Source organism: Zootoca vivipara, chromosome 6 (genome assembly GCF_963506605.1).
Source record: "Zootoca vivipara chromosome 6, rZooViv1.1, whole genome shotgun sequence".
Classification (NCBI taxonomy): domain Eukaryota; kingdom Metazoa; phylum Chordata; class Lepidosauria; order Squamata; family Lacertidae; genus Zootoca; species Zootoca vivipara.
This window is the reverse complement of record NC_083281.1, coordinates 83,227,141-83,254,608: the sequence shown is the minus strand read 5'-3', so window position 1 is coordinate 83,254,608 and position 27,468 is coordinate 83,227,141. Positions and strand designations below refer to the sequence as shown.

Below are 27,468 nucleotides of genomic sequence, written 5' to 3'. Positions count from 1 at the left end.
GAACTTGGGACCTTCTGTGTGCAAGGCAGACGCTTTACCACTGAGCTATGACTCTCTGGGGTTCCATAGAGGGCTCTTTCCCAGCCTTACCTGGAGCTGCCTGGGATTGAACCTGGGGCTCTCTACATGCAAAGCAGATGCAGCTAGGGTCTCAGCCACACACTCCATTTATTGGGACGCTCAGCTGGTCTCAACGATCAAGGTAGGCTCCCATAATTGACCCGAGTTGTCCTAAGGAATTGGCAATGCAATCAAATGCTTCTTTTTCAAGAATTTTGAGTCCCAGCATGTTCAGTTGATCTTGCTGCCCAGTAAGTTTTGAGCTTCGACCTACTGTAAATCTCCCAGTTTCATTATGGGTTTCTGTTTACTTACCGTCTGCCCCATCCCATCCATTTTTAATTGTTGCTTGTTTGGACTTCATATAACAAGACACACAAGTTTAATCACAATATATGATTGATCTTCAAGTGCCTCCAGACTGCCTATTATTAAGCATCCATTTTAATACGTTTGCAAGAGGTTAAATGAATCTGCAACACAGCAAGTATTAATCCACACTTTCCAGCTCATTTCCCTCATCACTTTCCTTACTGCAAAAAGAGAATTGGATTTGTTCGACACACTCCCAAGCAACTATAATGGTGCAACCTGAATTTGCCAGTATATGATTGAATCCCTCTTGAAAACAATGACAGTCTGGAGGTGTCCTTGGTTTCAAGGTGCATGATGAGTTTCTCACCTGCCCCACAAAACAACAAAACAGTATTTGTCTATGAACAAAGGGGAAGAGTGTTTAAAAAGACAATTTTGTAAAATGAGTGGACACTGTGTGTACTGTTTGCTGGTTGATTGTTATTTTTCATTTCCCTGGAAGGGGGATACATTTTGTACAAAAGATCATTGTCTATTTTTGTAAATAGAGCAAAAAATAAAAGTCATCTTATAAAGCCTGAAAAAAACACAAGAATGTTTAGTGTTGCTAAAACTCGGGAATGACAAGCCAGGTTTAACTGGTGCATACTTTATTATCATTATAACATGGTTGTACTGCCTCTAGAAGCCAAAGAAGAAAACAAAAAACCCTAAACATGTTTGTTTTGCCATGAAATGCACACAGCATTGGTTTAATCCCATCTCCAGTTTCCCAGGTGGAGTTGATTGAGGTTAAGCCCTAACGGGTTTGCAAACAATTCTGCTTCAAAGAGAGGCCTGTGTCCTCCTGTTTTCATAAACCTAAACTCAGTACTCAGATCACACCCAGATGATTTAGCCAATAAATGCTTGGGGGTGTGTAAACCTCTGATTTAAATTCAAATGCGGTTTTTCTCAGGATCACACTTGCAGGCTAATCTTCCCTTCCGAAACAAAATGGCAGTAACCATATATCAGGAAGTGTGTATATCTATCCATGCATGAAATAAGATTTAGTTGCATATTTTGAAAGCTGGAACAAACAATGTCACCAACGCACACACATCAGGATCCTGAGAAGTGCAGATGTAGCGTCAATGGCACCCATGCAGATATGAAAGGAGGATATGTTTTCAGGACTTAAGAGGACAGGGCAATCAGGGATCTAGGATGGCTCTGAATCATGCAAAATGTTTAGGCAGATAGGTGGTCATCTCCACACACTGTACATTTAACACACTCTTACACTGCTTTTTAGCAAGGCATGGCTTCCCCCAAAGTAATCCTGGGAACAGTAGTTTGTTAAAGGTGCTGAGAGTGTTTAGGAAACCCCTTGCAGAGCTATAGTTCCCAGCACCCTTAAAAAACTACAGTTCCAAAGATTCTCTGGGGGAAGAGAGTGGCATAAGGGGCAGCTTTCAATGAATGGTGAGGATGTGACCCAAACGTGATTGGGATGGGAAGAGGGTGGGGATCTCCTCCCCACCCCTCACATTAGCCACACATGGCTAAACCTGCCAGCTAATCTAAGGCTTTGTCTATCTCTCATCACTACCCTGATATGGAGGACTCTCTGTGGGACAATCAGGTGATTTATCTTTACTTCTCCCAGGGTCCCTCTCTATAAGGATTATCATGCTATGCAGGGAGAAGTATCCGAAACACAGACAATTCTACATGATCTCACAAACAGGCCCCCAAACAAGAACAAAAAATACAGAATGAAGATTCCCCCCCCCCTCTGCCTCTTGCCGTCTCCTGCAGTTTGTGTTCATTTCCATTTCATGCTGACATAATCGGTAATAAACATGAAAGAAATACGGGGCATATCTTCCTCATCCCCTGGCGAGATTTTCCTGCAATGAGAATATCCCCTCCTCTCCCCCCAAGGATCTGGCCCAGTCATTAGAAGACCTGGAGAAGCTCTCAGCGTGGAAGGAGAATTAGTCTATAATCTGGATATCTTGAAGGAAAGGTGGGGAGTAAAGACTACATTTGGGTCCCAACCAATCAGGTTTTTTTTTTTACCTCTCAGCACGGATTCATGCCTGATCAGCGAGAATCACCCGCAGCTGGTGTCAGCATCAACCACCACACCCCCCCACAAGGTCATGGGTGTTTCCCCCCAAGATATGATATCCCCCTTCTGGTTGTCCTGCTTGCACAGGGTGAGTTCCTGGACATCGTTGTTGTCTAGGAGGCTGCTCCAGAGGTTGACGTGGCTCATCCAACCGGAAAATGGGTTGGCGAAGATGTCCATCACAGGGTTCTTGTACTTCCCAAGGAGCGCCTTCCCGCCGCTCTGGATCACGTAGCCTCTCTGGACGTTCTTGACCGTGCCCTTGGCTCCGTTGACCCACAGGTTGACGGTGCCCGAGTCGGAGGCCCAGGTGATGCAGTGGTGGACCCACTCCTCGGACTTGCGGTGCAAGTCGAACTGCACCGCTGTGCCCCCAATGGACACACCCACACTGGTGCCCACGGTGACCACCAGCTCATTGTCCCTCTCCGGGGTGGAGTAGAAGAAGACCGTTTGCCGCCCCTCGTTCAGGTTCTGGGCCCAGAAGCAAAGCGTGAAGGTTTTGAGCATCATGGCCTGCAGGGGGCGCACCTCGGCATAGCTGGCCGTGTTGTCACGGGAGAAGTAAAGAGCTTGGGCGTGGACCGGGATGTGACCTGGAAGAACCAATCAGAACCTCTCAGGCGTGGGCTGGGAAAGACATTTGTTCTACAATAGGCTGGTCCTCTTCCAGCGGAACCATAACCCACTGCCCTTTGTTTAAGGCAGGCTTCCTCAAACTCAGCCCTCCAGATGTTTTTGGCCTACAACTCCCATGATCCCAAGCTAGCAGGACCAGTGGTCAGGGATGGTGGGGATTATAGTCTCAAAACATCTGGAGGGCTGAGTTTGAGGAAGCCTGGTTTAAGGGGATGTGACCAGCTGGATGAATTCAGGATGAATTTGAAAACATTCCTGTCCTAAAATTTACAGCATGCTGTACGTTGAAGGAAAATTATATGAAAATGATGTATCGCTGGTATTTAACACCTACTAAATTAGCAAAAGGGACACGGGTGGCACTGTGGTCTAAACCACCGAGCCTCTAGGACTTGCTGATCAGAAGGTCGGCGGTTTGAATCCCCGCGATGGGGTGAGCTCCTGTTGCTTGGTCCCAGCTCCTGCCAACCTAGCAGTTCAAAAGCATGCCAAAAAGTGCAAGTAGATAAATAGGTACTGCTCCGGCGGGAAGGCGTTTCCATGCGCTGCTTTGGTTTTGCCAGAAGCGGCTTAGTCATGCTGGCCACATGACCCGGAAAAACTGTCTGCGGACAAATGTCGGCTCCCTCGGCCAGTAAAGCAAGTTGAGTGCCACAATCCCAGAGTTGTCTGCAACTGGACTTAACTGTCAGGGGTCATTTACCTTTTTAAATTAGCAAAAATGTATAGAACTGCTTCAAATGAATGTTGGAGATGTAAGGAGAAGGAAGGCACGTTCTACCACATGTGGTGGATGTGCAAGATAACCAAAGCATTCTGGGATATGATATATCATGAGTTGGAAAAAATATATTAAAATAATGATGGTGGAAAAAATCAGGAAGCTATTCTACTAGGAATTCTAGATGCAGAAATACCAAAGGAGTAGAAAAGACTATTTATGTACACGACAGCAGTGTGGATGCTACTGGCCCAGAGATGGAAACAACATAAAGTCTTGACCAGAGACAAATGGCTGATGAAGATGATGGAATACGCCAAAATGGCGAAAATGACTGGGAAAATCAGAAACCAGGAAGATAGAAACTTTAACAAGGAACGGGAAAAATGTATAAGTTATCTAAGAGAACACTGTAAACAGCTAAAATCTTTGGTAGGATTATAAACACTTGTAATATATGAAAAACTAAGGTAATAATGGATTTTTTAAGATAAATGGAGAAAGTATAGGATGCAGTAGAAAAAGTTTGACAATGGAAACCATGGAGGGGTGGACGGAAGTCTAAGGGTTCAGGGAATCCTATATGCTTATCATTATTAATGTTTAAATTCAAGTGTATATTGTAAAACTGAATAATTTTTTTAAAAGGAACCATTCCTGTCCACCCAGGCATTTAGTAGCTGAGGGATGCAATTCCCAGCGACGTGAAGATCACTGGATAAACGAAGTTTTTAATCGCAGCTGTTGTTGTTTTTAGATGTTTTCAATTGTTATCATTTTTAGAGTGTTTTAACCTGTTTTAGAATGTGTTTGCTTTGTTTTTGTTTGTAAATCTGTTTGGCGCCCTGGGCTCCTTGGAGAGGAAGGTCAGGGCCTAAATCCAAAAAATAAGTCTTCTAGCAACTTGCAAATTTAAGAACAGAAAACATGCCATAAATATTCAGGGCATGGGGAGGGGAAGAAGTCTTATTCTCTTACCAGGTTTCCCCATTATAGCCAGAACGTGCTTCTTCATTGCCTGCAGCTGAGTCCGTATTTCATCAAGTGTGGAAGAGACGGTTGACGGTTGACACATTTCTGGAGCAATGGAAGGATAGTTAGGCTTAATCCTCTTCTTATTTTTATATACAGTCGTACCTTGGTTTTTGAACAGCTTGTAGTTCTCGGATGTTTTTGGCTCCCGAACGCCGCAAACCCAGAAGTGACTGTTCCGGTTTGCACACTATTTTTGGAAGTCAAACATCCGACGGGGCTTCCAATTGGCTGCAGGATCTTCCTGGAGCCAATCAGAAGCCGTGCTTTGCTTTCTGAACGTTTTGGAAATCGAACGAATTTCCGGAACAGATTCCGTTCGACTTCCAAGGTACGACTGTAGTCTCAGCAGTGCTTGTAACATAAGGCAGGGCTTATGCTACGGGAGAATGCTCTTGTGCTCGGATCCTGCTTGGGTGCTTGCCACTGGGGCACGTGGCTGGCCACTGTGAGAACAGGGTGCTGGACTAGATGAGCCTTTGGCCTGACCCAGCAGGCTCTTCTCATGCTTTTAATGCCTAGGGTCCTCCACTCCTGTCGTCTGCCTCCCTGCTGGCCTTGAGCTACTCACTTGTACCTTGGGTAACCTTGGCTTGGAAAGACGATTTGACTATTCGGTCATTGAGGGGCTGGACGTGGCGGTAATCGTTCCTCAGGGTAGTGTTCTCCCAGTCCAATAAGGCATTCTCCAGCAGCTTTATCTACCAAGAAAGCCAAGCAATATGTTCAAGAATAACAGGAATCTCCTCCTTGACATTCCACCTCTGTCCTACCTTGGAAACAGAACTGCAAGGCTCCTTCCTATTCTAAGGCTTGCTGCAGACCCGACCTAGAGCCATTCCTCTTGGGAACAGGAGGTAGGTACACAGGCTGCAACATTTAACATTCTGGTGCAGCATCCTTGCTGGTTCGTCTTTAACATTGCTTGGTTTTGAAGTGGCTGGTGGAGAAAGCTGTTTGCTGGGGCTCACTAATCTACTCATATAAATAATAATTGTCACCCCTTTACCTAAAGGAGCATCTTTCCTCATATGAACTTGCCTGGGCCTTGAGATAATCTGGGCCTTGTGCGTTAACCCCAGAGGGTGGAATAGCTCCCTGTGAGATGGTTATGCCAGAAAGGCTGCTGGGCATTCGTTTTGACAGCATTCCTGTGCCAGGAAAATACATGGATAATGCAAACGGGGAACATGGAATTGGTTGCTGCCGCAAGCCAGAGATTGTCAGCAGCTATCGGGCATGTTATTGGTGGCTGCGTCAAGAGTTGGTGTTGATTGGCTGTCGCTGCATGAATTGGGCGGGCGATCGGCAGCTTCTGCCGGCGAGGGGACAGACTAACGGTGGCTTTTGCAGCACACACAAGTGGTGGGTTAGGTCAATTGGGTGACCGATTTTCAGCATCCCCCCCCCGTAAAAAATCTCAAATCTGCCCCCCCCAAAAGCTCAGCAACTCTGGGCAATCTCCCCCCATTTTCTTAATTTGGAGTCCCCAAAACACATCCTTATACACGAGGGTGTGTTATACACAGAAAAATACGGTATATTCTTGCTTTCCCAAGTGTTTTGGTTGCCCCAATGATTTGATGCTTTTACTCTATTATAGCTGAGTACACACCATACTTTTGAAGCATTCCCAAAGAATCTTGGGAAATGTGGAATCATAGAGCTGGAAGGGACCCCAAGGGTCATCAAGTCCAACCCCCTGCAATGCAAGAATATTTTGCCCAACATGGGGCTCGGACCATGTCGGTTGCTCCCTCTCAGTGATAAAATCCCCAGCATCTTTAACCACCTATAATCCCCAAAATTCTTTGGAGGGCACAATGTGGCATAAATGTGCTTTAAATGTACAGTATGCTGTTTACATAGCCTATGGTTTTAATATGTTTTATACATTTATATTACTGTATTATAACCTTGCTGTAAATCGCTTTGGGGGTTTAATTCTGAAAAGCGACTGAAAAATTCAACAAAAAAGGGAACAGACAGACTAATGCAGACCAGTGCTTTCTTACCTGTGTGTGAGACAGCTTGATGGGTGAATCAAATACAGTCCAAATCACGTTCTCTGTGCATGGCGGTGTGGTCAGAGAGCCCTGGTATCTATAGAAATTGGCAAGGTTTTCTGGAAGCATGGACAGGAGATCCAGAGTGTTGAGTGTAGTTGACTGCCCTAAAAAAAAATACACACACATACATAAAGGCTTAGCCAAAACAAAATAAAAAAATTCCTTCCAGCAGCACCTTAAAGACCAACTAAGTTTTATGTTTTGGTATGAGCTTTCGTGTGCATGCACACTTCTTCAGATACTTCTTCAGATTTATGCAATGTCTAAAGCAGATCAAATACTGGGTGATAGCTTTCAGCAGCTAGCCAACACTGCAGCGATGAAATATCCCACCGCTCAAAACCAGGGTGGTAAAGAATCAAAATCATCCACCTTCATCTTGCTTGACGAAGAAATACCATGCCAAGATTTAAAGGGAAACATACCTGCTAACTTGATTTTGGCCAAGCTGGCAATGAAGTCGCTATAGTAAGTGTTTTCTAGGTTGCCATCCTGCAATAAAGAAGGGTAGTTTTTAAAATGGGGCATGTTCAAATGGGAAAAGGATGTGGGGAATATCTATAGCTCAGTTGTGATAGCACCTGCTTTGCATGCAGAAGGCCCTAATTCAATCGTTGGCATCTCCAGATTTGACTAGGGATATCACCTGCCTAAAATTCTAGAGAGCCATTGACAGTCTGAGTGGGCAATATTCAGCTAGATTGATTAATATAGGGCAGCTTTCTTTGTTTTCTCTCTCTCTCCACCCATCCATAATATGCTTCACCGCTACATTTTGACACAGGGAAAAGCCACAGAGATAACATTTTTTTGCATTTTGCCTTTTCTTTTTGTCTGGCACCCCCTAGTGGTTCCTCTCTTTTTAAAACCCAAATTGTTTGCAACAGCACACAAAGCAGCATCTTCTCGCCAGAAGAAGAAAAACAAACTTTCTGCCAATTCTAGATCTCAGAACCTGGGCAACTGACTTTTGTGAATCTGAAACTTTTTCCAAATGCATCTTCAATTTAAATAGATAGATTCTGCCTGGATTAGCCACCTACCGCGAAGAGAAAGGCCAGAACTGCCAAGCCATCCGGTTGAACCTTCGCTTGCTCGATGCTTGCGTACTTGGCTGAGTTGTAATGGACGATATGCAGCTGGGGAAAGGAGAAGGATGGCAGTGGTTAAAAAGCCAGGCAAGGCCTTTAGCTGAGTGGTAGAGCGCATGGCTTGCACATACACATTTGATCCTGATAGTCTATGGAGAAATAAAGTTGTTCCAAGCCATTCTTCAATCTTACGGTTTGTCTAAACAAAATAAAAAAAAACTCCTTCCAGTAGCACCTTAGAGACCAACTAAGTTTGTCATTGGTATGAGCTTTTGTGTGCATGCACACTTCTTCAGATACATGTCTGTTGAAACCAGAATTATTATACCTTTGTGTCTCTCTAGTTTGATTTTGTTTTTAAGCAACAATTATCAAAAAAAGAAGAAGGTAGCTGCATTATTCTCCTGCAGGAAAAGCAAAGCTTTGAGGTTTCCCAGTCAATAATCCACTCTGTTGGATGCCTGATCCATGGCTGGTGGCAATTGTAATCAATGGGGGTCAGAAGGAAAAGAAATGCAGAGAGGTTCCACCTGTGATAATTGCACTCTTAACAGGCCATTCACACCCACAAAAGGCTGCAGCTGATAACACAGACATCTTGGCTTTGGTAAGTGAATTAACATTTGTAGAGCGATTAACAAGCAAAACAAAGCAACCTATTCTCCTCCTGATTAAAACCAAAGGTGATGGTGCTAAACCTCTTGAAGAATTGTTAATTCAGAGGGTGTTAATTCAGAGGTTGCAGTTCTCCTCTCTTCAATTTATTACAGTAATAGGAAGTGAAGGGAAAACATTCTGTTCCTGACACTTGAAGAGCAGGCCAGATGAAGACATGTTGAGGCCCTAACATAAAGTCAAATTTGAAAGGGCCCATAGCACTTTTTAAAAAAGTGTTGTAATTATGGGGAGGCCCCTCACAGAGCTACAATTCCCAAAAAATTACAGTTCCCATAATTATTTGGGGGAAGCCATGATTGTTGCATGTGGCATAAGAGTGATTTAAATGTATGCATAGGTGTAGCCTTAGATCTCTGGTTTGCAGTCTGCAGCACAACAATAACATTTAGTGATTTTTATTTTTATTTTTGTATTCGGAGGCCCCTCGTGATCTGAGGCCCTATGCTCTGGCTTACTTACCATGCGCTCCAATCCCACATTGCTAGAGAGTTGCTACCAGTCGGCAATACTGAGCTCAACCAGAAATAGTCTTGACCTGGTATAAAGTACCTTCTGCTTTTGCTATGAGTTTGTGAGTGCGGGCGTTTGGTTCCCTACCCCCTTTCCTCTGCATGGAGGCAAAGGAAAACAACCCCTAGGCATTTTTCCTGAGGAAGTTAAAGACATTATAATTCCAGGATTCGATCTCGTGCCTTCGAACCGAGTGCTCAAACAGGTATGGCGGCATGTGTCAGAATAATAGGCAATCCCTACCCATGACCAGAAATAAAGGAAAAGCTTGTCTGCCCATTTTTGCCTCTGGCCATGCCCACCGCCAGCATTTAGCCCTCTACAAGCTGCCCAGAAGGGTGTTCTTTCCAAAGCTAGGAGAGCTTCTGCCAGCACAGTGTTGTGGTTAAGCGTGTCAGACTACGACTTGGGAGACGAGGATTCAAGTCTTGGCTCAGATTAGGGTTGCCAGACTCAATAGAGGACAGGACTTCTGTGCCTTTAATTGCCCTGCTCTCTTTTGAGTCTGGAAACCTTAAAGAGAAACCAGCAGACCCTTTGTTTAATTTCCAAGCAAAGGGTCTGCTGGTTTCTCTTTAAGGTTTCCAGACTCAAAAGAGAACAGGTCCTGTCCTCTATTGAGTCTGGCAACCCTAGCTCAGATTTAAAGCCGACTGGAGAAACTAGGACACACCACCTTGAGCTCCCTGAAAGGAAAGCTAGGATATAAAGGGGTGGTATTAACCAAACAAGGAAATAAATGTACCTCGGCAATGTACCTCATCCCATCCACTGTGTGTTCCGAGCCGCTAGTCTCAAGATCCATTCCTCCCCAATGGAAATGGAACTGGACAGCCGTGAAGGTCCCTGGAAGCCCTTTGGTGATGGTCATGGTTGAAGGAAGGTCTATCTGGACTGGGAGGCATAGTGAAAGCAGGAAGTAAGGTCAGGTGGAAAACAACTGTTACAGCAAGGCTATAATAACCGCATGGGTATGTATGTATATACATACAGTGGTACCTCGATTTAAGTACACAATTGGTTCCAGAAGTCTGTACTTAACCTGAAGCTTACTTAACCTGAAGCGAACTTTCCCATTGAAAGTAATGGAAAGTGGATTAATCCGTTCCAGACGGGTCCGCGGAGTGCTTAAACTGAAAGTACTCAAAGCGAAGCGTACTTAAACTGAGGTATGACTGTATGTATGTATGTACATATTTTGTTATTGTTCCACTGTTCGATTTTGTTCCTCATTCACAACGTGCAAGAGCAACGTAAAAGAATGTTGCAGTAGCATTTATAAACACAACCCTTGGTAACTTTTCCTTTCCTTTTAAAAAGTTCCACTTGTGAAGGTTCCCTTGCTGGCCAACTCTCCCCAGAACTGTTAGAATGTTTGTGAATGTTCCATGGTATCACAGCTGCTCAGGCAAAAGCAGAAGCAGAAGGAGTGAGAGCCAGAAAACAGCCTCCTTTGAGCCTCTTCGATTTTAAAACATGCCTCATTGATGAATCCAAGATACACAGATATTTTTTTAAAAAAAAACACAACAAGAAGAACCACCACCACCACGGAGTAATAATTTTCCTTTCAGGTTTTGAGGGATGGCTGCATTTGCGTGTCTATAATACAGGATGGAAACAGGTTTGGAAACATCGTCCTCAGTTTTTAGATGCCAGCCTAAGGAATTTTCATTTACCCAGGCTTTTAGTGGTTAAGGTAGCTCATCTTTTAGCTTCTCTTTCTTGTTTTTAGGAATTTTATAATGTATATCATTTTGCATTGGGCTTTTGACTGAGTTTATTTGCTTGTATCTTGTTTTTTAATTCAATTGCTTCCCCCCAAGTTGTCAAGAGTACATACATGGTGTCAGGCAATATCTCACAGGTAAACTGGTCCCAAGCAACTAACAAATGCAGTTATTGTTATTTAGAACAATATTAACTTGGTCATTACTTTAAGAGCCATAGATCTAATCCAGAATGAAGGTGGGGGGGAGGGGAAGGAGAGAGGGAGGGAGGGAGGGAGGGAGGGAGGGAGAGAGAGAGAGAGCAGGAAACAATTGACTCTTCCTCCTCTCTATAAGATCCCCTGCCAAACTGTGAATAGAACATTTCATTCCTTTGCAAGGAACAAAAGCGGATCTGATTCCCATCCTGCTTTGGAATTCAGAAGGAGATGAGTGCTTTTGTTCAGGAGCTCTCCGGAGGGCAAGCCAACCGAAAACATGTTTCTTTCCGCAGATTATACCCCTTGTGATGGATGGGATCAAAACAAAAACCTAAGTTAAAATAAAAATACACCCACAAACACAGCCTGCAGCAAGTGCCATAATGATATACACACACAAAAAATGGTTTAATTGTGTAATCATGCTTTGAACTGTGGTTTCATAATTGGGGTTGTTCCCTGTTTACTTTTTCTGAGCAGCCTGGTCGACATGGGGAGGGGAATGTGGGGGGGGGGAGCAAAACAGAATTGCAAAGAAGGTCATTGGGCCAAACTGGGAGGAAGGTCCACTGACAACCAGGACCGAGTTTTTGTTTTGTTTTTCTAAAGGGTAAAGGGACCCCTGACCATTAGGTCCAATCGTGACTGACTCTGGGGTTGCGGCACTCCGCTCACCTCGCGTTATTGGCCGAGGGAGCCAGCGTGGCCAGCATGACTAAGCCGCTTCTGGCGAACCAGAGCAGTGCACGGAAACACCGTTTACCTTCCCGCCGGAGTGGTACCTATTTATCTACTTGGACTTTGGCGTGCTTTCGAACGGCTAGGTTGGCAGGAGCTGGGACCGAGCAACGGGAGCTCACCCCGTCATGGGGATTCGAACCACCGACCTTATGATTGGCAAGCCCTAGGCTCTGTGGTTTAACGCACAGCGCCACCCGTGTTGTTGTTTTTACACCACAGCAAATACACTTTGGAAAGAGCACCTGACTTATTTTCGTGGTTAGGAATGCAAACAAACGAATAAGGGAAGACTGTACAGCCTCCCTCCACTGTCAGAGGCAGGTGTCTTTGTGTACCAGTGGCTGGCAAATGCAAGTGGGAAAGAACAATTTTGGCCTGGCTGGCCCTGTCAGAACAGGAGGCCGGACTAGATGAGCCTTTGACCTGACCCGGCCAGCAAGGCCCTTCTTATGTTCTAAGTCAGGGGTCAGGTCAGCAAACTTTTTCAGCAGGGGGCCGGTCCACTGTCCCTCAGACCTTGTGGGGGGAGGGCGGACTATATTTGGGGGGGGGAATAAATGAATGAATTCCTATGCCCCACAAATAACCCAGAGGTGCATTTAAAATAAAAGCACACATTCTACGCATGTAAAAACACACTGATTCCTAGACCGTCAGCAGGCCGGATTTAGAAGGCAATTGGGCCGGATCCGGCCCCTGGGCCTTAGTTTGCCTACCCATGTTCTAATCTAAGTCATCTTGCTCTCCTTCAATGGCTTAAGAGGGGGATTAGATGAATTCATAGGGCGTAAGGCTCTCAAGAGCTGCTAGTCATGAGGGCAATGTTCTGTCTCCTCTGTTGGAGATAGCAATACCTCCAAGCTACTGGACTCCAGTCCTGCTTTTAGGCTTCCCAGAAGGCATCTGGTTGGTTACTGAACTAGATGGGCCACTGTCCTTATTCAGATGGGCTCTTCTTATGGTTGTTGTTTTAAATCAGGGGTAGGCAACTGTGAGGGACGAGGGATACAGGGAAGTCCCTCCCATCTTAAGTTCCAGCCCATCCCCAAGCGCGGGAGAGAGTAAGGAGAGCTCTGCCTCCAGCGGAGAGTCAGGAAGTGGTGTCCGAGGCTCAGGCAAGGTTGTGGAGCCCAGGCCGCAGGTGGGACAGGAAGTTGGACGCACAGGGGGGAGGCCAATTCCCCCAACTCCCGAATTGCGACGCAAACGTAGGGGGAAGAGGTTGGGTCTGCCAAAGCTGTGGTGCTGGAAGAAAACGCGCCAATCGCCATTCGGGAGTTCAGACACCTCACCTTAAGGATGCATTTTTACTGCTCTGAACACTGTAAATAATCAGCACTTAATAAAAACCTTAAAAGACCATGCTGGAGTCGTTACTCTAGAGTAGCCATACCAGGCCCTCTGACAGCAACTCCCGAATCTTTTTTTTGGCTACTTTGGAGTGCAGCGATGAGCGCTCAAGAGGCTGAGCATTGGAGGCTGGAGGCCGAAGCAGCGAAGCAGGAGCTGCAGAACCTCACAGCGCACGCACAGCAGCAATTGCATGCCGCTCAGGAGGAAGCGCGAGGGGCGCAGGAGGAGCTGAACAAGCTGGTGGACCAGGTGAGGACAAAAGAGGAGACTGAGAAACAGCTAAGGGTGATGGTTTTGGACCTACAGAAGAAGTTGGAAGAGGAGAAAGCCGCTAGAGGTGGGGGGGTGCCCCAGCCGCAGCTAGTCCAAGTGAGAAGGGGACAGAGCCTAGTCACCAAGTTTAGCGGCGACCCTAGGGAGTACCTAGGATTCGAGACAGAAATAAATTATGCGCTGGAATTGCATGCAGCAGAATTCCCAGATGACGCGCACAGAGTCTCCTTTATCATAGAGCATTTGACGGGGGCCGCCCGAGAATGGGTAAGACCGCTCATCGCGCAAAAAAATCCTTGCATGAAGAACGCAAAATTATTTCTAGAAGCTTTAAAAATAATGTACGCTAGTGACAGTGAAATGGAGGCCACTAAAGAGGAGCTTCATAACTTAACACAAGGAAAATCGACAGTTAGGGACTACTGGGCGAGATTCACCATGCTGGTGCACAAACTGGGGTGGGATCTGCAAAGTGAGCCAGTGAAATCAGCCTTCTACATGGGTTTGCACGCAGACGTTAAGGATGAGCTGGCAAGAGGTCCCAAACCGCGAACTATGGATGAGTTAAGCAAAGCGGCGCTAGCGGTGGGGGTGAGACAGGAATCCAGATGGAATGACAAACAAGCGACGCGCGCAGCAAAACCCTGGTTCCCACGCTCCCAAGACAGACCACATCACCAAACCCCACCCCAGGGCCCGCCCCCACACCCGCCCAGGCCAAGCCCAGAGCCGGAACCGATGGAGATCGGAGGAGCGCGCGCGGGGGCTTTTCAAACCCCGGCGGCGCCAAGACGCAAGGAGGGAAGAGGCGGGAATTGCTTTCTCTGCAACTCCCCCCGGCATCGCGTCAGAGACTGCCCTCATCGCAGAGAGTGGCAAGGAAAGGCGGGAACGGTTGTACCTTCCCCAGCTGACGCAGCACCACAGCAGGGAAACGAGACAGCCTGGCTGCAGGAGACAAGGGGGAGCGGCCAGGCACAGTCAGCAGACAACAGCCCCCGCCCGCCCACCCGCACAGAGAGGAGCACAGCCAGCCCACCCCTCCCAGAGCAGGAGTGGTTCTAGAAGTCACGCTCACGCTCCCAAATGGCTATCCCCTGACAGTCCTCGCCTTAATTGACAGTGGTGCCTCAGCCAACTTCTTCTCGAGAAACTTTGCGGAAGAGCACCAGATCCAACTTCTGCAGCTGGATTTTCCCCTGCACGTGGCCACCATTGACGGCAGAGAGCTGCTGGGAGGGGCCATCACGCATCAAACCCCCCCCATGAGAATGACGGTGGGAAGGCACTCAGAGACACTGGCTTTCAACGTCACAACCATCTCAGACCCCCCCATCGTCTTGGGCATGAGCTGGCTGACGCGCCACGACCCCTCCATAAGTTGGCACCAGAGATGCATCACTTTTGGATCGGACTTTTGTCTGGAACATTGCATGCAGCACCAACCAGGGGAGGGGCCTCCGATAGCCACGGTGGCCACCATGCACGTCAAGGGGGGTGAGGCAATACCCAAGCCGTACTGGGACCTGCAGGAGGTCTTCAGCGAAGCGGAGTCCGACCACCTACCCCCACACAGGCCTTTTGACTGCCAGATCAACCTGGTGCCAGGGGCAACTATACCCCCAGCCAAGCTGTACGCCATGTCAGATCAGGAACTGGAGGATCTGCGTGCTTTCATCGACAAGAACCTCAAGCGGGGGTTCATCAGAGAAAGCAAGGCAGCAGGGGGCAGCCCGGTCTTCTGGGTGGACAAGAAAGACACGCAACAGCGCCGTCTGGTGGTGGATTTTAGACGGCTGAATTCGGTGACAGAGCCAGTGGCTTTCCCCATGCCCAGAGTGGATGATCTCCTGACAGCGGCACGCAGGGGCAAGATCTTCACCAAGCTCGACCTAAGAGGGGCGTACAACTTGATTAGGATCCGGGAGGGTGATGAATGGAAAACCACGATGTTCACGCCTCTGGGCTCTTTTGAATATCTGGTGATGCCCTTCGGGTTGCAAGGGGGCTCCGCATGCTTCCAGGCCTTCATGCACCACGTCCTGGGGTCCCTCCTCTTCAAGAACTGCTTGGTCTTTCTGGATGACATCCTTATCTACTCCAATGACCCAGTGCAGCATGTGAAGGATGTCAGGGAGGTGTTGCAGCGCCTGAAGGACAACCACCTGTATGTGAAGCTGGAGAAGTGCAAGTTTCACACCAAAGAAGTGGACTTCCTAGGCTACAAGCTGTCAGACAAGGGGCTGGCGATGGACAAGGACAAGGTGCAGGCCATCCTGGACTGGCACAGCCCCAGGACGCGCAAAGATGCCCAACGCCTACTAGGCTTCGCGAACTTCTACAGGAAGTTCATCAAGAACTTCTCTCGCGTCACGGCTCCTATCACCGACTGCCTGAGAGGCAAGCAGAAGTTCCGGTGGACACCAGAGGCGCAAGCAGCGTTCGAAAGCCTCAAGAGGGTATTCGCTTCAGATCAGCACCTGTTCCACGTGGTGCAGGATGCGCCCCTACGCCTGGAGACAGATGCTTCGGACAAGGCTCTGGGAGCGATTCTGTTGCAACTGGACGCCAACAGAGAGTGGAGACCCTGTGCCTTCTTCTCCAGGAAGCTGACCCAGCCGGAACGCAACTACACAGTGTTTGACAGGGAACTTCTCGCGATCCACGCTGCGTTCCAGCACTGGCGACACTTCCTGGTGGGCGCCAAGCACCCCATCCAGGTGTGCACAGACCACAAGAACCTGGAGTTCTGGAGAACTGCCAGGGTGCTCAACCAGCGGCAGATACGGTGGGCAGAGTTCTTCTCGAACTTCAACTTCTCCATCCACTACATCCCGGGAGAGCAGAATGTCAGGGCGGATGCCCTCTCCCGCAAGCCAGAGTACATGGAGGAGGAGTTGCCACCGGCACCCAGGCATATTTTCCCCCCATCAGCATGGTCCTGCGGAGCAGCAGTGGTGAGCGAGGCAGAACTCACAGCACTGACAGCAGCTGATGAATTTGCCACCCGCATCTTCAGAGAACTGAGAGGGGGGGGGAGCAGGCCAAAGACTTTGAGGAAAGGAGGGGTTTGCTTTTTTACAAGGGAGCCCTGTACCTGCCAACCAAACAGCTGAGAGGTAAGGCCCTCAAGCAGATGCACGACAACCCAACGGCGGGTCATTTTGGAAGGGACAAAACCACTCACCTAGTCATGAGACACTTCTGGTGGCCAGGGGTGCGGGAGGATGTTCGGGATTATGTAAGGGGATGTGACACCTGCCAGCGAGCAAAGGTGGTCAGAGCGCCACCAGCTGGTTTGCTGGAGCCCTTAGCCACACCGCACAGGCCGTGGGAAGTAGTGTCCATGGACTTCATCACAGACCTGCCGTCGTCCAGGGGCAAGACCGCAGTATTGGTGGTGGTGGACCTCATGTCCAAAATGTGCCATTTTATACCGTGTGCCAGGGCGGTCTCGGCAGAAGAGACGGCCAAACTGTTTGTTGACCACGTATTCAGACTGCATGGATTGCCTTTAAGGGTTATTTCGGATCGTGGCCGCCAATTTGTTTCCAGGTTCTGGCGGCGGCTCATGAACCTCCTGCAGGTGGAGGTCAGCTTGTCGACGGCTAGGCACCCGCAAACCAATGGACAGGCGGAGCGGGTCAACGCCATTCTGCAGCAGTACCTGAGATGTTACGTCAGCCAGAGGCAAACGGACTGGGTGGATCGCCTGCCACTGGCAGAATTTGCCTACAACAATGCGGTGCACGTCTCCACAGGGGTGTCGCCCTTTAAGGCCAACTACGGGCGCGACCTCAGATCTTTCCCGGAGAGGGAGGGGGAGGAGGAGGAAGAGGGCCCACAGGCAGAGGATTGGGCAGAGGACCTGGAGACGGTGCACCAGCAGCTCAGAGAACACTTGGAGAGGGCCAAGGAAGCGTACAAGAAGGGGGCAGATCGCCACAGGCGACCGGGAGAGGTCATCAGGGTGGGGGACAAGGTTTGGTTATCCTCGGAAGGTCTTCCCACCAGGGGGCGATGCAAGAAGTTAGCACCCAGGAGGCTGGGCCCCTTCACGGTCACGCAACAGGTCAACCCGGTAGCCTTCAGGCTAGCACTGCCGGAGGACATGAGAGTGCACCCAGTGTTTCATAGATCGCTGCTGTCGCCGTACAGGGAAAGTACCAGGTTCAGGGACAGCGATCAGCCTCCAGAGGGAGGGGGGGAGACGGGAGACGCCCGACAGCTCAATGAGGCAACTGAGATTTTAGACTCAAGGAGAGGGGTGAGAGGACTGGAGTACCTGATAGCATGGGAGGACACTCCGCCGTCCCACAATGAGTGGATACCGGCCACAGAAGTACCTGAGGAATTTTTAGTGGAAGAGTTCCACGCCCTATTCCCCCACAGGCCCAAGCCCTGGCACATGGAAAGGGAGGGAGAGGGGGAGGGGCAGGAGGAAGGGATAGCAGGCAGCAGCTCTCCATGGAGATGGGAAGCGGAATTTGAGGACACGGAAGAAGAGGTGTGGGTTTCACCGAGGTCAACGACGTCAGAGGCAGGAGAGGACTGGCAGAACATTTTTACTCCCACCAGCTCTGACGCCACTGACTTCTTGGGATTCCCATCTTCTCAGGGGGAAGGAGAAAGATCGCAGGATTGGGGGGAAATTTTTACACCCACAGGCTCGGATGCCACAGACTTCTTGGGGTTTCACTCGTCCCCAGCAAGCGGAGAGCCACTAGGAAGGGGGGGAGAGGAGCCTGGGAGGGGGATGGATGTGAGGGACGAGGGATACAGGGAAGTCCCTCCCATCTTAAGTTCCAGCCCATCCCCAAGCGCGGGAGAGAGTAAGGAGAGCTCTGCCTCCAGCGGAGAGTCAGGAAGTGGTGTCCGAGGCTCAGGCAAGGTTGTGGAGCCCAGGCCGCAGGTGGGACAGGAAGTTGGACGCACAGGGGGGAGGCCAATTCCCCCAACTCCCGAATTGCGACGCAAACGTAGGGGGAAGAGGTTGGGTCTGCCAAAGCTGTGGTGCTGGAAGAAAACGCGCCAATCGCCATTCGGGAGTTCAGACACCTCACCTTAAGGATGCATTTTTACTGCTCTGAACACTGTAAATAATCAGCACTTAATAAAAACCTTAAAAGACCATGCTGGAGTCGTTACTCTAGAGTAGCCATACCAGGCCCTCTGACAGCAACCTAAGGCTTGTGGGCCAGATGCGGCCCAATCGCCTTCTCAATCCGGCCTGTGGATGGTCCAGGAATCAGCGTGTTTTTACATGAGTAGAATGTGCCCTTTTACTTAAAATGCATCTCTGGGTTATTTGTGGGGCATAGGAATTCGTTCATTCCCCCCCCCCCAAAAAAAACCAACAACATATAGTCCGGCCCACCACATGGTCTGAGGAACAGCGGACCGGCCCAAGGCTGAAAAAGGTTGCTGACCCCTGTTTTAAATCTTCTCCTCCATTTTAGCCTCACAACAACCCTAAGAAGCAGGTTAGCCTTATGTTGCCATGACAGGTGCCAGGTCTCCCAGGGAGCTTCTTGGCTGAGTGGGGATTTGAACCCTGGTCTCTCAGGTCTTACTCTTGACACTCTAACCACTATGCCACACTGGCTCTTAATGCATACACCCTGCAAGGTATTTAATGTAGTGCAAACAGAGAAGGAGGAGAGATTTTACTTTCTTGGGCTCCATGATCACTGCAGATGGTGACAACAGTCACGAAATTAAAAGACGCCTGCTTCTTGGGAGAAAAGCGATGACAAACCTAGACAGCATCTTAAAAAGCAGAGACATCACCTTGCCGACAAAGGTCCATATAGTTAAAGCTATGGTTTTCCCAGTAGTGATGGATGGAAGTGAGAGCTGGACCATAAAGAAGGCTGATCGCCGAAGAATTGATGCTTTTGAATTATGGTGCTGGAGGAGACTCTTGAGAGTCCCATGAACGGCAAGATCAAACCTATCCATTCTGAAGGAAATCAGCCCTGAGTGCTCACTGGAAGGACAGATCCTGAAGCTGAGGCTCCAATACTTTGGCCAGCTCATGAGAAGAGAAGACTCCCTGGAAAAGACCCTGATGTTGAGAAAGATGGAGGGCACAAGGAGAAGGGGACAACAGAGGACGAGATGGTTGGACAGTGTTCTCGAAGCTACGAACATGAGTTTGACCAAACTGCGGGAGGCAGTAGAAGACAGGAGTGCCTGGCTTGCTCTGGTCCATGGGGTCATGAAGAGTCGGACACAGCTAAACGACTAAACAACAACAAAGCAGAGAAGGATGGCTGGGAGATTGCAGGGGACGGGGCAGAGGCCGGCATGAGAAGCAGTGCCTTCATTCCCCTTGTGCATGCGCAGAGAGTGAAGGATAAATACCCCCAAAAAAATAAACTGAAGGGGTTTGGCCTGGATGACCCGTTGGGTTGCTACCAACTCAGCAGTTCTATGGTTCTGTGACTGAGGGGCTGTTCTCCCTCCACGCCGAAGGAAATCGCCAGGGTTTTGCCAAAGCCCTGGGCAGCCGATGCACTCCTGACAAAAATTGGTTTAGGCTGACCAGCAACAATGGTGTTTTTTAATGAGCCTGCATGCAAAATACAGAGCACTAAAGAGGGGGAAGGGGTCCAGGGGAAGGGAACTTGACAAAAACAGCAGTTCACAAAAAAGCAACAACTAATTTTCAGAGAGCAAAGGCTGGTAACACTGCGGTGCTGAAACCCCCTAATGAGAGGCTGGTCATACACACCGTGTATAATAAGCAGGCAGCCTCAACAATGATCTCTTGGGGCAATACAATTAGAGATTCCTTTCCCTGGAGACAGTTTGTCTCAGTTCTCCACTGCTCCCCCCCCCCCCCCGCCTCCGCCCCCACCCCCAATCTGTCAGCCATCCATGGGTTCTTGTTTTTGCTTCCCATTGCATTCCTGCCTCACCTTTCTCTCTAAGGAGCACATGGTCCTCCCCGCTCCTCGTTTCATCCCCACAACAACCCTGTGAGGTAGGTTAGGCTGGGAGGCAATGACTTACCCAAGTTTCATGACAGAGCGGAGATTTGAACCCTGGTCTCCCAGGTCCTAGTCTGACACCCTAAGCACGACACAACAGGGATATAGAGAGAATTGGAGCACAATACCACAGTTCGAAAGCACGTCAAAGTGTAAGTAGATAAATAGGTACTGCTCCGGCGGGAAGGTAAACGGCATTTCCGTGCGCTGCTCTGGTTCGCCAGAAGCGGCTTAGTCATGCTGGCCACATGACCTGGAAGTTGTACGCCGGCTCCATAGGCCAGTAAAGCAAGATGAGCGCCGCAACCCCAGAGTCGTCCGCGACTGGACCTAATGGTCAAGGGTTCCTTTACCTTTACCTTACTACTTTAAATAGCTGTGGCTTCCCTCAAAGAACCCTGGGAACTGTAGTTTGCTAAGGGCTCCCGAGACCCCTTATTCCCCTCACAGAGCAAGAGTTCCCAGAGTGGTTTAACAAATGACCCCTCTTCCCAGGGGACTCTGGGAATTGTCACTCTGAGAGGTCAGTAGGGGTCCTCTCCTCCTAACAGCACCCTTGGCAAACTAGAACTCCCAGAATTATTGGTATCACAGTGCTTTAAAGGTATGGTATGAATGTTGCCTAACTTAGGTCCTCTCTAATTTCAATGGGTCTTCTTAAATGACTTCATATAGATAATAACTCAGTCTAATCCGCCTTTAAAGCAATCTAAATGGGTGGTCAGCCACAGATATTGTGGTAGCTAATTCCACAGTGGGAAGAATTACTCCCCCTCTCCAGTCAAAACATATGGTGAGACTGAGGTGTCCATTCTTACCCAAGAGGGTTGGCTGATGGTTTATCAATGGGTTGAGGAGATTGCCTCTTGAGAACAGATCTTCAGATTCTCTTCAGAGGCTGAAAAAGGTGCAGCTTTCTAGCTTAGACATGACTTCCCCAAAAGAACTCTGGGAAGACTAGTGTGTTGGGAATTGTAGTGCTGTGAGGGGTAAACTACAGTTCTCACGATTCTTTGGAAGAAACCATGTGCTTTAAATGTATGGTAGGTATGCAGTCTTGGTAGCTATTGCCCACAGCTAAATAGAACCTCCAGGCTTTTAGGAGTAGTATGCAGCTAACCACTACAATGGCCATTTGAAGGAATAACCACAAAGGAATAAACTACAGTTCCCAGGATTCCCAAGCATTTCCAGGTAGCACTAGGAATGTCCCCTGTGTGAGACCCTGAAGAGCTGCTGCCAGTCAGTGTAGACAATACTGAGCAAGATTGACCAATGGTCTGGCATGGGATAAGGCGGCTTCCTGTGTTTCTACATTTCCCCTGCTTTTCAAATTCACATTATACTGGTATAAAAAACACACAAACACAGTGAGTTTATCTATCAACTCCGCTGCTCATCATGTTATGCATTGTCAGAAATAAATTCTAGAAATATCCCCATAGTGCACGGGAAGGATTAGCCAGCATATAACTTTGGAAGCCGCTCTTTTGTCCTTTTATTTTTTAATGTCTCATGAACAAATGCAAACATCTCCTACATTCTCGATTGTGTACATGCTGCTGACTGGATCGCCCGCCTCTAGTTTGAGAAAATCAGCACAAAATTAGCAGAATAGATTTTTTTTTAAAAAAAGGAAAAGAAAGAGATGACAAAGCAAGAAGCTGAAATAAACGAGATCAGGAGAGGCAGCTCGGTCAATTAAAAAAAGAAGCTTTTGTGAATGACAGTCAGCTGAAAATGTAAAAAAACCAACAACTCTGACTTCAACCATCACTAGGTATTTGAAAGACATTGCAGGGTTGATGTTATGTATCACACCAAAATTTACACCACGCTTAAAACAGGGGCTGTTTGGCACTTATATCCAGCTTTTAACCTTGGTTAAAAACAGATTTAAAGCCCTGGTTTCAAATGGGTTTAAAGCTAGCTTTGGTTTCAGATTAGTTTCAAGCTAACCCTGGTTTTAAATGGGGTCAAAGATAACCATGGTTTCAAGGGGCATCTGGTTTTCGAATGGGTTTGAAGCTAACCATGGTTGCCTTAAACTTGGGGCAAACAGCTACACCATGGTTCATGCTGATTAGGGAAGGAAGTGTATAATTTGCATGGCAGAGAAGAGGAGAAAGAGGCTAAGGGAGGCTACAAGCTTCCAGGGTTCTCCTGATCTCATAACCATGGTTAAGACAGAGATTGGGAAATGCTATGTCTTCATGGTCTTAGGCAAGCTACAACCCCACAGTAGTAATACAAAGGATAATGATGCTCAGTTACTTTACAGTCTCATAATAAATGTCCCTTGTAAAAGAATAAGAACTGTTGAAATGTCTTGTTATTATCAACCGACGGGCTGATTTAGCAGCCTTAAGGGCTTGCATATCTAGAAAATAACCCCTGTCTTGAATTGTTATTCTGCATTTGGGAAGTGAATCAGGACTTGACATGGTAGGTAAACACATTCCCAGGAACACAGTGAGCTGCCTTATACCAAGTCAGACACTTGCTCCACCTAGCTCAGTATGGTCTGCACTGACTGGCAGCAGCTGGCCAGGGTTTCAGGCAGGGGACATTCCCAGCTGTACCTGGAGATGCCATTGGGGATTGAACCTGGGACATCTTGCATGCTTATCCACTGAGCCATGGTGCCCTTCCCCACAGCCATTCGGCAGATTCACCACCTTTTTTTACCTGTTCCTCATATTCACCTGAATGCCCATTGTTAGTCATGGTGAAGGTTCCTTGCAGGGGCCCAGCATAGCCGTGGAGCTCCAGCGGTTCCAGTTCTGGAGAGTATTGGACAGACCTCTTCCGAATATCAATGGGGGACTGACGCTTTCCGAGGCAGTCTGGGAAGTGATTTCCCCAGTGCACTTCATCCAGTTCCCCTTCAGAAGCAATGTCAGAGAGGAGGGAAGAGAGGAAGAGAAAGGGGAGAGGCTGTCAGGCTGAGCTTGCAATGAAGAAATTGCCTTGGGTAGAAGTCCAAGGTACAGCTTCTGAGGCACACAGCCCATGGCAGCTTGAGACCAAGATACCTGAACTACCATGTCTCTCCTCTCCTATACCCAATTGATCACTCACTCTACAAGAGAGGGTCACCTGCAGGAGGTTCATATGATATAGGAATAGGGCCTTCTGTGTGGTGGCTCCAGCCTTTTGGAATTCCGTCCTGTTAAATATTAATTTGAAAGTACACCATATATTTAAAGCACATGGCTTCCCCCTTTCAAAAACAACAACATGGGAACTGTAGTTTGTCAAGGGTTCTGGGAATTGTAGCTCTGTAAGAAGTAAACTACTGTTCCCAATATTTGGGGAGGGGGGAAGCCATGTGGTTTAAATGTGCTTTAAATCTATGGTGTGGGGCAATGCTTTATGCGCTAAATGCTTCCCTAAGAAGTTGTGTTCTTATGGTCTGACCACTCAGACGCATCCAAGTGAATCTCCTCTTGCCGCCTGCCACTTTCTCAGGTGTTCCCTGAAGTTGGTGTATAAACACTCTAAAGGCTTTGATGTTGCTGTGGTTTAATTAATAAAATACATTCCATGACATCACAGCAAGTCAGGGCAGGGCAGCCAACCGCAGCTTGTAAACAACAGCCTGTTTAGGTAGTGTGGTGGGGCTTGCCTGTAAAAGCTCCAATATTCTTTTAATGCCCAAATCATTAAAGCAACTCATGCAAATGGACAAGGCTCTTTCCTCTCTCTCTCTTCCTATGTCTCTCTTATCAGTATATTTAGCCCTTATGGCCAGGCATGGGCCTCAAAGCTGCCTCTCAAATATCCCTACTTTGTTTGCAATCGATACCGAAACCTTTCCTCTCATCTTTGTCAGTCAGAGGCATCGATCCGTTCCGCCACACTCACTGCTTTCCAAAGGAAAGTGCAGCAGAGACGAGGCAGAAAACAGACGCATTGGCCTTTTTGCAGCAGCCTCCAAAAGAATGGCTAATGGACAAGGATGGTGGAGGCTGTAGTCCAGCAATATGAAGGGGGGGAGGGAAGTGGGGAGACACAGCTTCCCCATGCCTGGGCTCAAGGCTCCTGGGAGCACCTTCCAGAAAGGAAGCTCCCTGCTGTGTCTCTGCATGAGTGGCTGTTCTGGCTGCTATTAAGACTGTTCAAAACAGGGATAGGAACCTGTGGCTTTCCAGATGACGTTGGACTGCAACTCCCCTCAACCCCTAGCCCCCAGGGCCAAATGTCAGGATGAAGGGAGTTGTAGCCTGCAACATCTGGAGGGCACCAGGATGGCTATCCCTGAGTTGAGAGAGTCACAGTGAAGAGACCTCCTGTTAGTGCCATAATGCTCCCTAGTTGAGCCTGAGCCAACTGCTCATTCCAATCCTAGATCAATTTGGTCATATGAATGGAGGCCTGGAGCTCAGCAGTTAGAGAATTTGCTTTGCCTGCAGACGGTCCTGGGTTCAACCCATTGCATCTCCAGGCAGGGAAGGGAAAGATCCCTGTGTGCAGTCTTGCAGCATTACTGTCAGTCTCTGTAAGTGCTACTGAACTCAGTGGACCAGTGGTCTGGTCTGACTTCACTCCCTCTGGTCCTGTTTTGTGGGGAGCAGCCTGTGCTCCAGGGATAGATTCTCCCTACTGTTTTCTGACAATATATCTGCATTGCTGATAATTGCTTATATATATGTATATTATATACATAGCTAGGGCTGCCATATGTCCGGAATTTCCGGGACATATCTGGGATTCGTCCGTTGGGCGGAATTTCTGAAAATCGGTAAAATTGTCCGGTATGGCAACCCATGTCGGAAGCAGTGTTAGAAGCTGATATATGAAAGCTAAGAGCTAAATGACACCTTAAACCTAGGTCAGGGGTCAGCAGCCTTTTTCAGCCGTGGGCCAGTCCACCATCCCTCAGACCTTGTGGGGGGCCAGACTATATTTTGAAAAAAAATAGTGAACAAATTCCTATGCCCCACAAATAGCCCAGAGATGCATTTGAAATAAAAGCACACATTCTACTCATGTAAAACACCAGGCAGGCCCCACAAATAACCCAGAGATGCATTTGAAATAAAAGGACACATTCTACTCATGTAAAAACATGCTGATTCCCAGACTGTCCGCGGGCTGGCTTGAGAAGGTGATTGGGCTGCATCCGGGCCCCGGGCCTTAGATTGTCTACCCCTGACCTAGGTTATGGGCGCAACAACAGAATGTCTAGGCACGCTTTTTAAAATAACAATACAAAGCTGAAAATGAATGAACTGCAGCTAAAATATTATGTTCATTTTTCACATGGTCTAGTCCTTCCCCTGCCCACCCCCCTAATATTCTTAAGAGGGTCTCTTCTCCAGTCTTCAGAGAGTAGCTGGAAGTGGGGAGGCAGGAAAAGGTCCTCCTTTCCTTCCACTCTGCAGTTTTAATCTGAAATCTTAGGCACAGCACTGTGGCCAGAGCTCAGAAAATGCTCACGCCAATGAAATTCCCTGTCACAAAATGCGCCTAGAACAGGGGTCAGCAAACTTTTTTGGCAGGGGGCCGGTCTACTGTCCCTCAGACCTTGTGGGGGGCCGGACTATATTTTGAAAAAAAATATGAACAAATTCCTATGCCCCACAAATAACCCAGAGATGCATTTTAAATAAAAGGACACATTCTACTCATGTAAAAACATGCTGATTCCTGGCCTAGAACAATGGGAGTTTTGAACACTGGTCGGAAGTGTTGTTTTTTGGGCAAATTTCCTTTTAAAAAATAGTTCAAAAAAAGCTCAACTCCTCTTGTGTCCGGATTCTCATTTTTTGTAATATGGCAACCCTAACATAGCATAAGAGGTGTTAAGTTCTTGCTTCGTTTTATTAAGGGGGTTGCATTACCCTTCCCCACAAAGAATAAATATTTTTCTGCAGGCATGGAATTTTCCTTTACACAGGACATTAAAAACAAAAACTTGTATATCTCCCACTGTAATGATACAACCCACACCACCACCTCAATTTATATTTAGTCCTTTGATACCCTATGTTTCCCCCAGGGAACTTAAAAAAAATATCCTCGCAACAACTCTTTGAGTCAAGCTAGCTGAGATGTTGTAAATTTCTCCAAGACACCACTTCAGAGCTAAAAACGGGGATTTGAATCTGTAACCATGTGCACACTACAAAGCACATTTCCACCAAAGAACTCTGGGATATGTAGTTTATTGTGAGAGCTAACAACAGCAGCTCTGTTGGGGATAAACTACAGTTCCCGGGATTCTTGGGGGAGAAGGAATGCGCTTTAAATCATAGAATCATAGAGTTTGGAAGAGACCACAAGGGCCATCCAGTCCAACATGCTTGCATCTCCCCAATCTCTTGTCTGATGCACTAGCCACTATGCCACACTGCCTTTCAACCCCATCATTCCACCACATGTGCAGACTTGGCATTATTTTTAAGCCTCCATGCGTAGGACTACGGCGTGATGCTGCAATTCTCATCCTATTTGCTCGGAAGCAAATCTTGCTGGAAACAAATAGGATTTATGTCTGAGCAAATATGCCTGGCTTATATAGCTCAATTTAAATCTAAGCCTTTCGTTTCAACCGGGGTGTCAGCCCTGCAAGTTTCCAGCAACAGAAGGCAGAATGTTAAATACAATGCCTACTGCCTCCCCCACCCTCCACCTTGCACCCCATCCCAATCCTGTCTCCTTATTACCTTTGTAGGTCCAGTGCAGGACATGAGAAGAGCTCAGCTGCAGAAGGAACAGGGGGAGCACCCAGCTGCTAGTCCTCATGGCTCTCCCAAGTCTGAAAGCAGGTGCCAGCGAGGAAACGGCCCGTCTTCTTCTCTTATTTACTCTGGAAAGAGTAAATAACAATTTACTTTAAAGCCAGCCTTCCCCCCGCCCACTGCCCGCGCTCAGTCCCCACCTTTCACCGCTCCCTGCCAATAATAACAGATATCAACCTGCTGGGGTATTCCCCCC

General features: G+C 47.9%; 1 protein-coding gene across 2 annotated transcripts; it reads right to left on the bottom strand.

Moving 5' to 3' along the window:
• Positions 1-156: 156 nt before the first annotated feature.
• CA6 (carbonic anhydrase 6) lies at positions 157-27,334 on the bottom strand. 2 transcript variants are annotated; one of them, XM_035118812.2, is made up of 9 exons: positions 27,198-27,334; positions 23,232-23,411; positions 9,980-10,128; positions 7,999-8,094; positions 7,381-7,447; positions 6,902-7,059; positions 5,458-5,587; positions 4,833-4,931; positions 157-3,090 (listed from the first exon to the last, which is right to left on the bottom strand). In XM_035118812.2, exons 1-9 carry the CDS (start codon positions 27,274-27,276, stop codon positions 2,477-2,479), a joined length of 1,572 nt encoding a protein of 523 aa, XP_034974703.2. In that variant the 5' UTR covers positions 27,277-27,334; the 3' UTR covers positions 157-2,476. The 2 variants fall into 2 exon arrangements, with proteins under 2 accessions (XP_034974703.2, XP_034974704.2); XM_035118813.2 differs by having other exon boundaries at positions 158-3,090; positions 5,464-5,587.
• Positions 27,335-27,468: the final 134 nt, after the last annotated feature.